At 34.8% G+C, this 13,985-nt stretch overlaps 1 protein-coding gene across 2 annotated transcripts in view; it reads left to right on the plus strand.

The window, feature by feature from the left end:
- SCYL2 (SCY1 like pseudokinase 2) overlaps positions 1–13,751 on the plus strand; it is a 41,532-nt gene extending 27,781 nt beyond the window's left edge. For both annotated transcript variants that reach the window (XM_075152007.1, XM_075152018.1), the window contains 9 exons: positions 65–187; positions 1,454–1,567; positions 2,050–2,182; positions 3,981–4,099; positions 4,751–4,851; positions 5,609–5,675; positions 5,803–5,892; positions 7,057–7,176; positions 7,766–13,751. In XM_075152007.1, coding sequence (XP_075008108.1) covers positions 65–187; positions 1,454–1,567; positions 2,050–2,182; positions 3,981–4,099; positions 4,751–4,851; positions 5,609–5,675; positions 5,803–5,892; positions 7,057–7,176; positions 7,766–8,416 — 1,518 coding nt within the window. In that variant the 3' untranslated portion in view covers positions 8,417–13,751. The remainder of the gene's footprint in view (positions 1–64; positions 188–1,453; positions 1,568–2,049; positions 2,183–3,980; positions 4,100–4,750; positions 4,852–5,608; positions 5,676–5,802; positions 5,893–7,056; positions 7,177–7,765) is intronic.
- The last annotated feature ends 234 nt before the right edge of the window (positions 13,752–13,985 follow it).

A 13,985-nucleotide genomic window follows, 5' to 3' on the forward strand; every position in this document is an offset into this window, starting at 1 on the left:
AAATTGTAAGTATATGTTTCTGGAGTTAAAACTTTTGGCTTCTGAATTGTCCTTCTTTTAATAGATCTTGTTGATCTTCTTGCAAAAAATGGACTTGCTTCTAACCAAAACTCCACCGGATGAAATAAAGAACAGTGTTCTACCAATGGTTTATAGAGCCTTGGAAGCACCTTCAATTCAGATCCAGGTATAGTAATTGCAGCCTTTATTTAAAACAATTTTTTTCTCTTTTCTTTAAGCTGATGTGCCAGCTTTTTGTATATTCATGTGTTTGTTTACATGAAAAAAAATGATAAAGCTGTGTAATATTCCTGAATTTTGAAAGAGGTGAATGTTTTATTAAAGAAAATTTGTTTTAATAAAATAAAATTTAATTCCCTTATTTTCCAGGGAGTAACCGCTTGACTGTTGTTCTAATGCTCTTATCCATAGCAAAAAGTAGGATGTGCATTTATACTATATTGCTTGTGCAGCAGAAACTATGTAGGCATGCATGCTCTTACCAGTCAACGAGAGGTGGCTTATTCTGAGGTCCTACTGGTAAGAACATGCGTGCTGACAGTTACCTTGGAAGACCTGATTTACTGTAAAATCATATTAATATGCCTTCTGGTGACATTTTTATGTATTCATATTTTAATTTTTCTCTTTATGCTTTCTCTACCTTTCTAAGGTTGTTCTTTGTTTTTTAAATCATTCTTGTACTGGAATTAACTTCCAGTTATCCAAAGGCATTCAGGAGTGGGAGAGGGAGATAAATGAAATATTTCTTAAAGAAGGATTTGGATCATCAGGTGTGACTTTTACCTTTGCAAAGCCTTTGCAATGTTTTTGGAGAAAGGTGGAGAAGGTTTTTGTTTCTAAATACGTGGTGTGAACTTTTTTCTGCATCAGTAGTTTGGTTAGTCAGATATTTACTTGCAACATACACTTAATATTGCTGTCATTTTTTGAGATTGGGCTGAAATTGGGTATTTTTTCCCTCTGTTGCTTAAGTATGTTTAATCTTGATGTGCTTTTTTTATCTTTCAGCCTATCATTGCACTGCTGCAGTGTTGTTGATAGTACTCATTCAGATTTGCTTGACTTATGTAGGAAAATGTTACAGTTTGATGTAATAAAAGTTGTTTTTTATATAAAAGTGTTTTGTGAAAATGCAAGATAATTCTTGCTATTGGAATACTTTATTATAAATTAATGAATACTCTTTTTGAAATCTATTTTCCAAGGTTCTATATACATATCATGATGCTTTATTATTCTAGCTATTTTTAAGTGAGTGTGATAGATTAAGGTCGGCTTAGTTGAACATGATATTTCCTTAAATATTTCCTTAAAACGAAAGCTTAAGAAGACATTTTAAACTAATTTTGATCTTGAGTAATATTAGTACTAATTTTATAATAAACATGCATGTTTCTTTTTAAACTTATGCGGAATTTTTTTTTTATAGGAGCTTTGCCTAAACATAATTCCCACGTTTGCCAATTTAATAGATTACCCATCAATGAAAAATTCATTAATTCCAAGAATTAAAAATGCATGTTTGCAAACTTCTTCTCTTGCTGTAAGTATCCTAATGATTTTATCTCTCAGTCCTCAGAAAATGTTGTTACTTCAATTACTTTGGCTTTTCTGCTGTTGTGTCTTTAAAGAAAAGCCCATCAATGTGTTCTGATTTCTTTTTGAGATTTTTTTTTTTATATTTTTTACAAATACAAAAGCACCGTTTACTTTTTTAGTCTAACAATTTTTAAAGTTGTTAACAACTTATTGTGTTAATAATACTGTAAAAATTGTTGAAGTGTGTTCCACAATAATACATGTTAACAGTGTTCGTCCTGCAGAAAAGCCAAGGTTTTATGAGCAGTGTGTAACTATATACGTTTTCCTTTCATGACACAAAAGGATTTTTTTAACTTGTCTTGAATTTTCAGACACGTCGTTTCAGTAGCACCTGTTTTCTTCTAAGTGTGAGTTTTGTAAGGTTTTTTTTTCTTAGGCAAAAATATAGTAAAGAGTTTGTTTAATTCTTATCATACTTCACAGGTCCGGGTAAACTCACTAGTATGCTTAGGCAAGATTTTGGAGTACTTGGATAAATGGTTTGTGCTTGATGATATTTTACCTTTTCTACAACAAATTCCATCTAAGGAACCTGCAGTGCTAATGGGAATTTTAGGTAATTAATACTTTAAACTTTCCTCCTCTTTTGTGCTTTGATGTTGTAAACCTGAAAGCTTTCTGTATTATCACTGATAACATTTACATAGTGTATCGCTAAAATGACTATTTCTGTTTCTGGTTCTTAAGTATGCCCCAGTTCAGTTACCATATGTATTGCTGGTACTTCCGAACACTAGTACATATATTTATAGTCTTCCAGGCCCAATGCAGTTCTGAGTACTCATTGCAGTTCTTGGGCTGTGACACTTTCATGGACTGTATGGTCCCCGCAGCCAGAAGGGCTGATTTCCTCAGAAGAGTGTATGATCTGTCTTCTCTCAGATGCTGAGCACCTTGCTGGAGCTTTTAAGATGTTACTGTTGCCTTCTCTTACCACCCTTGCATGTCAGATGCTATAAATGACTATCTGCAAATCGGCTGCTCTTCACTGCAGGTTTTGTTAGGCTCATTTTGTTGGACGTTTAAGCAAACATGGCTGCCTTTGCATTGAAACGGAGCATAGTCTGGGTGAGGGTTCACAAAACAGCTAACAAACCTAATGGCTTGTTACTTCTGGAACGGGAGGCCTCACTCCCAGTTGTGCTTTCCTAGTGCCACTCTGGTGCTTGCCTAACTCAGGACCTGTGATTTTAACAACTTGAATGGTCTCAAGGAGACCAGATGACCAGAGTCACCGCCCAGAAAGAGGTGTGACTGCATGGCCAAGTCTGGAGGACAGTGCCCATTTCTCTTACTGACAACAAAGTAGTAGACAGAAGACCATTTGTAACAAGCTAAGCTGTACTGGCAGCAGTCCTCATTAAACACTGTAGTAATATGTGATGGTAGCACTATTTTGATTTGCTCAAAATTAGCAAGAGGGCATCTATCAGTACTAATTTAAAGCTGCCTGTTTTCTTCAATCCTGGCAGCTTTGATTTGTATTTGCTGTCTGAGAATGAGGGACAGTGTATCTTTTACTTTAGTTGTATTACTCCTGAATTCTACTTGGATACAGTGAATAAATGAACCCTGGTTTGGAAATGATGGGCTGAAATCAATTTTATATGCTTGGACTCTCCTTTTTTCTGGAATCATAATACCTTCCATGTTGTGTGTAATATCTTCTTTGGCCAGCTGACAGCTCTGTTCTAATACTAACTGTAGAAAGTGAGGAAAGCTGCTGCTTCTTTTATGTTAGTACGTTCAGTGTTTGCCATCAGAGGTGGACTATTTAAGTGGAGGAGGATGCTTAACATGGGATCCCTTGTGCCTGCCAGTATTTTTTTTTTCAGTGATTTTAGAACAGATAAAGACTATGCATGATTTCTGATCCTATGTGTAACACGGCCCCAAACATTTAGGTAAGAATCTTTGTAAAATGCAACCAGAGAGCAGTGTGGTAGTTACTCCTAGGCACTTCAGTATGACAGGAGAGAACACATCCTTAGTTAATGCAGCTTAATTTCTCAGTGGCAATTTGTCAGTTTGTGGTAACTCGGTTGCTCGTGATCTGTTCAAAGATGCATATTCTCAGATAATTGACCAGGACAAAACATTGCCTAATATCAAGTTTCATAGCTGCAAAGTATTACTTTGGACCTCCTCTTGTTCTGAACTGAAGAGGCAAAGCCTCTTGCTATAATATGTTTGTGTTGTGGATGAGTGCTTAGGTTTTATGATTCTGTTGATCATGTTTGTCCCTGCTTGCACACAGAGTCAATGTATGTTCAGATGATAGATACGTGTAGAGAGTGCTACTTTGTTCACATTGCTTACTAAACAATTTTTGCTATTTTGATGTTGTATGTCAGGTATTTACAAATGTACATTTACTCATAAGAAGTTGGGAATTACCAAAGAACAGCTTGCAGGAAAAGTATTACCCCATCTGATTCCTCTTAGTATTGAGAACAATCTTAATCTCAATCAGGTAGGAACATGACTATGTTGCGTGCTTTTACTTGATAAATTGGCAGAGAATAGATTTAAACTGTTGTCAGAGAAAAATTCATACATTACTGTATGTCTATGTCTGTTGTAAAAGCAAACAAACAAAACCAAAAAACCTTCCAGTATTACTGTATTTGCATGTTTAAAGCTTGTTGTTTTTCAGTGGATTTAACTGATCTAGTATAAAATTTCAAAATGAATACTATCACCTTCCAAATATTCTGCAAAAGCAGTTAGCTACTAACATAATTACAATTCAAATTAAAAGTTAAAGCACAATCTTAATGTTTCTTCCCTTGCTCTTGTTTGTAAATGTTGCAGATAATGTACAAGTGCAATCACAGGATTTTTTTGGAAAATTAATCTGGTAATATTAATTTGTGGGGTTTTTTGTGTGGGTTGCCCCACTTTTTTTTTTTTAGTGATATATATTTTTCACTGTTTCAGTATGCACTCTGCTTGTAGTTGGGTATCTAGTGGAAGATAGTGAAGGTGGATTATAAATTATTTAAAAATCTGCAGTTTGTCTGACATTGTGTATTGTAAGTTTTATGAAATACTACCTTTTAAGTTATACATGTCTGAATTCTATCACTGCAAAATCCAAACTTATTGTGTATTTCTTTTACAGTTCAATTCTTTTATCTGTGTTATAAAAGATATGCTTAACAGATTGGAGGCAGAGCATAAAACAAAACTTGAGCAACTTCATGTCATGCAAGAGCAACAGAAGTAAGTGTTTGTTTACGTGTATATTAGAGAAGGAACAAATAGGCAGATACATTTCAGTTAATTTTTTAGCAAATGTGAGAAAACTCTAGCCATAGCAATAAAAAATCTAGGTAATCCTTACTTCAGTAGTTGAGAATTACCTCAAATAAGCACAGTTGTCAGCAAAGATTTATTAGTCCTAGAATGTTGATAATATTGTGATGTCAATGGTTTCAGAGAGTGAAATCCTTTACTTTTATGCAGTTCAGTCATAGTTTATTATTTTGAGTCAATAATTTTTAATTAATTAATTAAATGTAAAAGTTCATATGAGCTCCACTAGCACAGTTTTTGTCTTGCTTCTATATGCTAAGTTGCTTTTCTGTAGTTGTTGAGAACATAAACCATACTGGAGAAACATAAACATTGCAGCCTTTTAGAAGACAGTGATATTTGAAGGTATTTAGAGCTGTTTTATGGAGTCTGATACCGAGGTGAGATTTGTGAGTCAAATTAACTTGGGCTACCCAAAGTCTATGTCAGCCCGTTCAAAAGGAGGAACTAAGACCGTGTGAAATGATCATTAGGAAACCTTTACAATTTATAATATTAACATTTTCCAGTCTCCTACAGGCATTCTATAAAAATGGCAGTGCTCTCATAATGCAATTTTTTTCTATTATTTAAATGCAGAAGAATAATCTGCATTGCTGAATTAGTGTTCTGGATGTGACTGTAAAGTTATCTTTTTGTAATTTGTATACTCTGCACTATATAGATCTTTGGATATAGCTAACCAAATGAGTGTGTCTGAAGAGGCAAGATCTAGTAGTACAAGTAATCAGGTAAGCGACAATATTTTATTGCGTTACATATAGATATTTGAAATTTAAAATTACTTAGTCAATATTTATGTTACCTTAAATTACAGCATTTCAAATAACTAAGTTTTGTTTCTTTGAACTTAAACAGATTGACAAGGTATTTAATACTAGTGGAACTGACCTTCTAACTAGTGGATCTGATAGTAAAGAGAATGAGATGTCATCAAAACAGAAAAAGGTGTGGTTTACTTTGTTTTGGAATTCTGTTACGTCAATCTGTGTAATACAAGGCTGATACGGTTGCATAAAAAGAGTATGTGTAAATATTTATCTTACTTAAAGCTTTAAAAGAAAAACTAACTGCTTTTATATAGCATAGCACCATACATAGTCACATGTGAAGGTCCACTGGAAAATGTTCAAATGATATCCTTGAATTTCTGTGAAAGCCTTTCCTTGAAAATAGCTTTGTACAAAGTAGGCAGCAATTAAGATTATAAATTTTTGTTCATTTTCTTTCTCCTTAATTATAGATTTCAATGAAACTGAAACTTCAGCAGTGGATTTAGATAGGAAAATCAAAACAGGCAACTTTATGATAAAATTACAAACAGAGATTAAGATAAAATGTAGAATTTCATGTCGTAGCAGTGACTAATCTTTACTGTACAATTCAAAGTTAAGTGAAAATGAACAGTCAATATGGGGATAAATACAATAAGCAAAGAAAAAGCATGACATGGCATAGAATATTAAACATAAGCATAAACTACTGTAAAATTCTTTTCATGCTTTTAATTATGTAAATGGATCCCCAGAATCTATATATTTTATCATTTCCATTTCTAGTTATCTATCTGAACCCTCTCACTAATTTTAGTCTAAGGGGGAATGATTTTATCCCTTCATCATTAACAGAAGTAGAGTTAAAATCCTGAAAAGCCTTTTAAGCAATCTTAAAATAAAATTCCCTTTCCAACTCCATTGTCAGTTGCAGTTCTAGATCAAGTGCCAGTTGGTAACCATATAAAAACAAAAACTGTGAAGAACACTTTTTCTTATGCCCAACATTAAGAAAACAAAGCTAAAATGGTTTTGTTGTGATACCTCTTTATTTGAGATCTGCTCAAATTTCTTATTATGCTACTTTTAATATTGTATTTATATGCTTTAAGTACATTTTAGCAATATGATAATTATTATAATAGATTTTGTGCTTACTCACTTTCTCTTTTGTATAGATAATATGTATTTTTCTACCACATATTGAAACGACAGTGCTATTTATGAAATATATGATCTTAGAGGTCTTTTCCAACCTTTATGATTCTATGATTCTAAAAATATCAATGTAAGAATAACCATTCTGTGCAACTTAGTGTCAGTATTTTCCCTTTTCAAGGCATCACTTACACTTGAAGAGAAGCAGAAGTTAGCTAAAGAACAAGAACAGGCACAGAAACTGAAAAGCCAGCAACCTCTTAAGCCACAAGCAAGTGCAATAACACCTCCAGTGAAGCAGGTGAGAAAGAACAAACTACTGCACTGTTTCCATTGGAGCTGTGATGCTTTTTCCTTTCAAGTACTGTATGCATTTAGCATTTTTTTCTTCTGTGAGTCACCTTTGTTTTCACTGGTAGTACAATGGCACAGCTGAGAAAAACTAAAATAAATTTTAATCTGCCTTCCATTTGCATCATTAGCAGTATTTCCCACTTTTTAAATTGCAGGAGTTTCCAAAGGAAACTTCCAATTGTTATTGGAAGGCCATCATTCTAGATAAGGAAGAAGCAGATATTAAAAAAGGTTTTGCTCTGAAGAGTTTGTTAACTAAATGTATAAAGGACTTGGAGATAGGAATGGGGCATGTTAGCAAATGTCACAGTAGTACTTCGTGTATAGTCTTAGTTGTCAAATTAAAGCTGCATAACAATTAGTTCTAAGTAGCAAAGGATGAAAATAACCTAATTGGTTTTGTGTATAATTACATTTCATGCAGTAAATTCTAATTTCTGAAAAATGAATGCCAGTTCTGCAGGAGCAATGATAAAGACTGTTGGTAAAGTGTTTGTACAGAAAAAGTATTTAACTGCATTTTATGTATTTTGCAGACAAAAGACTTGACAGATACCTTGATAGATAATATGTCATCTTTGACTAGCCATTCTATCAACAAAGCTAAAGTTGCATCTTCAAACAGCTTCTCTTCTGTCCCTTCTATGGGTGTTGGAATGGGATTTTCATCACCTGTTGACAACACAAAGAGAAATATTACAAACGGACTAAATACTAATATGGGTTTTCAGACTGCTGGATTCAGTATGGGAGCTGGTCCCACCACTCAGAATTTCTTCAGTGGTCCAAGTGCAACAGCAACAAACAAGATGAACATTGTACCGACTGCCAGTATGCCAAATTACAGTCCTATGAATGCTGCATCTGCAATCTCTCCGCTGACACAACAAAACAGACCCCCAGATATGTCTGCTTTAGATAATCTTTTTGGTCCTCAAAAACCCAAAGTTAGTATGAAACAGTTGGCTCAGCAGAAATCAAGCCAGTGGGTTAATCAGTTTGTACCCCCGCAAGGGTCCCCAGGTGCGAGCAGTTCAGTCTTGGGACCTCAGATGAACATGATAGTACAACCTGGCTTTGGTATACAGGGTAATCCTTTCTTTGCTCCTCAGAACTTTGCACAACCAGCAAATACAATGACAAACAGCAGCTCCGCTAGTAATGACTTAAAAGATCTTTTTGGGTAGAATGTTTTGTTTTCTTCTTTCAAAGATCGATGAAATTTGGATCATGGGTAAGCTGATTAACATCTTTTTTTTGATTAGTAAAAGCATGACTTGGCGAAACTTTCAACCCAGCAAAGTAAAGACTTTTGCACTGGAAAAAAGACTTGATTTTGCATTCACCTGGTACTGCAGTGGAATTGTGTAAGTGCGAAGTCATCTTAGATGCTAAAGATTTCCTGTCTCTTTACCGAACATGAGAGCACTGAAGATAGGATGCATATATTCAATCAAAAAAGAAGCAGCTAAGTATTTCAAAATTATTCAGAAGTGTACTCAGTCAACTCCTATGAAATTTCCTACAAAATTTTGTTTCTTAAATTCAAGAAAAATGCTTCAGGTGTAATAACGCTAGTGAACGCAATCCTGAATTTGGCACAAACTGTCATTTTGCCATATGGCAGTTTGCAAAAAGTAAATTCTTATGCTGCCTCGAAAAGTTTTGTTAGCCATGTTACATGGAAAGATCTCTAACCAGTAACTGTGTTAGAGGCTAAGAAGAGAAAATTATTTTGTATTTCTTCTCTTATAAGATAATTAAAATTAATGTGGTAGTAAACTACAACAAGATTCGGAGGCATAAGCAGTAGTTTTAAAATTTTGTGCGAGTTTAGGACAGAGTAAGAACACTGCTCCAATGGTCATGCTGGTTTACAACCTGTTTTATAATGCCAGATCCTTGTTACCAGCCACATAGCAAAAGCAACATACCACTTAAGCAGGATTTTAAAATACATGTGGTGACATGATCACATTTATTATATATTCCAGTGTTTTGGCTAATTTGATACTGCTTCTAACTGGTGTGAAAAAACAATGTGAGTAGTTATGGAACCTCCTAAAAAGAATGTTCTCTGTAAAATTCAGATGTTGACTGCCCCGACTGTGTAACTAAGCAGTTCTGTGTAACTAAACACACACTGTTTAGTTACACAGAAATATCTTTAATTACTTCATAGATTTTGGCTCCATTGGGAAGATGGAGAAGGATTGCCTTGTACAAGTTGCACATGGTTTTGTGAAAAAGCAGACTGCCATAAATTGCCTTGACTAGAATAAACGATTTCATTTTAATTTTGTTTTAACTCAAGTCCTTATGAAGGATAGATGAATATGAAGCGAGTTCACAAATACAGATTTGTAAGCTCTAGAATATATGGTAAATACACAGGTATTTCAGATCCTTTTTGTTGTATTACTCCAAATTTAATAAAGCTGTCCAGAACACCAAACAGTAGTTTCTTCTGCTTTCCAGAAGGTGTATGTTCAGCTTGCCCATGATAGAATCTCTGCTCTGTCAGATACTACTATTGGGTTTTAACTTTTTCTTTCCTAGGAATTTCAGGAGCTTTCTTACATAATATTTTGAAGACTATAGCTGGCTATTTTGAGAAGGAAAGAACTAGTTACCTTTTTTATGGGAAGTCTACATGCTTTATTTTTCAAAGCCTTTCACTGAAGAAATTGTTCTTTCATTTGCTGCTTAAGAAACCAAAGGGCCTTATGCTGTAAATGTGACTTGTATTTTGTTATATTTCCACGGTTCTAAGCGGTAATAGCATTAAGCGTATTTCTTAAAGAATTGTTTATGTATTATAGCTGCTGCCTTAGTCCTATTATTTTAAAATACCTGGGACCAGTGAAATTGTGGTTTAGAAAACAATACCTAACACATTGTGATGCTTATGTGCTGTTAATATTTGTGGTAAACATTGTAGGTTATGTTAAGATATCTGTGTAAACTTAAGACAATACTAGAACTGTTAAACTATTTAAGTTCATTTACGGTTACTAGTATTCTATACTCTCAATCACACTAATGTCTTCTTTTATGTCAACTTTTGAAAGCTATGTTTTGTTAGGGTAACTTAGGCAAGCCTTTGAAGAATTACTTGAATCTGTATTCCTCTAAATTATTTGGAAAATAAGTTTATATTAAAAAGAACACCTCTTAGGACTCTACAATGTATTAAATTAATACATCCATGGTAAAGGCAGTCTTAAATGTCAGTGTCCTGATCTGGGCTTTCAGTCCCTGATCCCCCTGGACTGGGGGCTTTTCAGAACTGGATTTTAATTTAACCTGTTGGAGGGAAAATTAACTGAAAAAAATTGATCAAATTTTATCTGCTAGACCTCCTAAACTGTGGGGTTTGGGGTATGTGCTTTTGGCATGGGCTGTCTGAGAATGTAATCTAATTTGTAAGAACAAAGTCAAAAAAATCCTACAAGTTCAAATTAAAAGAGGCTCTTGTATGCAGTGGTAATGTGATGGAATAAGATCTTTATCTGGCTCAAGTAACTTGATTTTTTTTCTACTTATATTTGAGAACATAATTTTGATTTCTCTTGTTTGCTGCAATTTTCAGAATGACCAGAGTAGAAGAATAACAACAAAGAAAACTGAAAAGGGTGCTTATGAAAGTTATAACAAAATTTTCCAGTTATTTAAAAAAAAAAAAATAACTTCAGTTAAAATCAGAGGGTCAAATCCCTCTTCCTTGTAGATGCTTCCTGCTTAGTGTGTCAGGAAACCAAGTGTGTGTGAAGTTCTCTGATTATTTCTTCTTAACTAAAGGAAAGAGGAGTTGCAAGAGGTAAGTCACCGAGGCCATGTGCCACTTGGCTCCTGCTACAATAGGTTTTCTTTAGGAAGCCTTGTCCGCTCGATCTCTCCACTTACAAGTCATCATTCTGAGGCCCTGCAAGAGGCTGGAAGATTCATGTTGTGGCCAGAGTGAATACCATTGTTTGAGAGCAACAGTTGTACTTCACATCCAAGTTGTTGTTTGGGAAAGAGTAGGAGGAAGGGACAATGTTACAAAATGTGGGCATTCCAAGGGCCTTCTGTTTCTGGACGTGGATGGAAAGCAGTGTTACATCTAGCTTGGCCTGAAGCAGAGGGACTGTCTAGCCCTAGTGCAAAACAAGATGGAGAACACAGGTTTGAAATTGGTATCTGATAAGAAATTGCAAATTCTTTTACTGAAAAAGTAACTTGTTATAACGTAAGTTCTTATTACAATGCCTTGAACAATACTGTAAATTACACAAAATTTCTACCCTTTGCATTCAACTTAATTTAACGGAAAAAATGTGGAAGCCTGGCAGATTATGTCATCACCTTACAGCCTCCACCGTGTGCACCCTCTGTGCTCACCCACTGCGAGCAGATCTTCATTCCACTGTGGAAATTAGAGCAGGGTCTGGGCTGAACTGCCCAGCCCACCTGGTTTACTTTACATTCATTTGTAAAGGAGAGGTAAAGAGAAGGGAGTAAGTTCCTATTCTTTAATTGATTTATCTATATTATGTTTACTACAAAAGGAGAAAAGAATTGGAAATAGCTGCACACCTTAAGTATAAACATCAGTTGTCCTTTGGCTGCTCTATGCTAAATGAATAAGACTGCACCAAGACAGCAGTGTTTTCCATATTAGAACTGTTGGTTCCATTTGGTTTTAAGTTTGAAAGCCTCTGAAGCATCCTCTGAAAACTCAGTCTTAGAAAACAAACTAATCCTGTTATGGAAGGATTGTATTAAAGAGGCTTGAAAAACTTTCTCTGCTGGGGCTGATGGAGAGGAACCTTGAAACTACTGAGTTACAGATTAGCTTAGAAGCCTCTAGGTCTGCCACACTCGAGAGGAGAGGAACAGGGAGTGAAATGGCACGTGCCATTTCAAGGGTGGAGGAGGGAGCACATTTTCTGTTCCTTTTCGCACAAGTGTTGTCATTAAGGCACAGAACAGCCTGTGGAACCTGCTTATGCAGGAGGACAGCAGTACTGGAGTCGTCTTTTGAAAGGTAAAGGAGTCCACCAATTATTTGGGAGATGGGGAGAGAAATTCTACTGGGAACACGGGTAGAATGCCCTAGTTTGTTTTAATGAAGATACTATGTCTTTCTCTCTCAATGTTGATGTGAATTAGAAATGTCTTGGGGCAGTTGTGGTCTTACAGGTCTGCACAGTACCCCAAGTAAAAGGCTGAATTTTTGGATGTATAGGTGCACAACATTTCAAGCCTTATTATTTAAAACTTTCCTTTTCTGTTAATTTTTGTGGTTTTAGCAACACCTGTTTCACATTTGTGTGGAACTTTAACAAATACCCCAATGGCCTTTTAAAGTAAGAAAAATACGTGTTAACTTTTGTATTATAACCCCTGCTATAATGTTATCTATGTCTGTAGATAGATAAGTAAGCGTGTATATAGATTACAGGATTTTAGATTTTTCAGTTCAATTGCACCAAAAGAGCAAAGATTAAATCAGAAGTTAGGTTTGAATCAAATTCCACAAGGCTTCCATACAGGCTAACAATTATATGATACTTTTGTTATCTGTTATAAATTTATGTGCTTAGTCTGCCTACATCTGCGTGACTTGAGCAGAAAAGGAAAGTTTTTAAAACATAAGTTTATGAACACTGGATCTCTCACTGCAGATGAAGTTTTTGGACTTTAGAGTGACCTTTGTTTATTGATGAGGAGTTTTTTATTGGGGATGGGTGGGATATCGCTGATTTGTGCCATTTCCAATGAAAGAAATCCAGGGAGGGGAGTACAGAAAAAATACCCTGTTGTATACGTGACCCTTTTTTGTTCTTTGTTAAGAGATATGCTGCATTTTATATACTCATTGTGAACTTTTTCTCTGAAATAGCTGTGAGGAAACCTATCTGGAGAATTTCAGATGAGTTAGCTGATTTTCAAGTGAGGTCATGCCTTGTACCTAACTTTCCATTAGGTTTTGACTGCTTTTCAAGAAAATTACACAAGGCAGTAAAACCTTGGATTCATACACCAAATCCTCTTGCCTTCCAGGCCTCACACTTGTATCAACAGAACAAATAAGCCCCTGAAGTTGTATTGTCTTTAAGTTCTCTGAAACAGTTCTAACTGCTGTACAGATTTCTGAGATGAAATTGTAAATCAAAATGTGTTATAGTGAACTCAGGCCTTGTGCAAAATATTTAATACTTGTTTATTTGTCTAATCGTACAGTCTCTGTACTAGTGGCAATTTTATGTTTTGATTGTAAAACATTAAAATTCTCATGAGATTTATAAAGTGATGTTACTGTAGTATCAGCTGTGATTCATAATTAGAACTGTCATAGCATGGCATTAGTGTATATCCGGTTTATTGGACAGCTCTTCACAAACAAATTTATTCTTGTATCAACTTTTAGATCAGCTGCTTAAAAAATATGTAAAAGGTACAGTGACAATTTCGAGAAATTCATATCACTTTGTACTGTGAATGAGGTTGCCTATGGAAATAAATGAACTTTTCATATTTTCATGTTGGAAGGTATTTTTATTTAAAATTTCCATAAAATTAACTAGTAGTAACTTATTCAGAAAACTTTATCACTTTGTATTTTGTTTGAAATACATTTTATCCCACGTAATTTTGAGTTCATTTCTTAGAGTGGTTGCTGTCCAGATATCTGTAAAATGTGATTGCATATTGCCTTCATGCAAAGAATAAAAGTCCTGGGGAAAAAATGATGCACTAGATGTCTCTAAA

The sequence above is a fragment of the Calonectris borealis genome, chromosome 1 (genome assembly GCF_964195595.1).
Source record: "Calonectris borealis chromosome 1, bCalBor7.hap1.2, whole genome shotgun sequence".
Taxonomy (NCBI): Eukaryota; Metazoa; Chordata; class Aves; order Procellariiformes; family Procellariidae; genus Calonectris; species Calonectris borealis.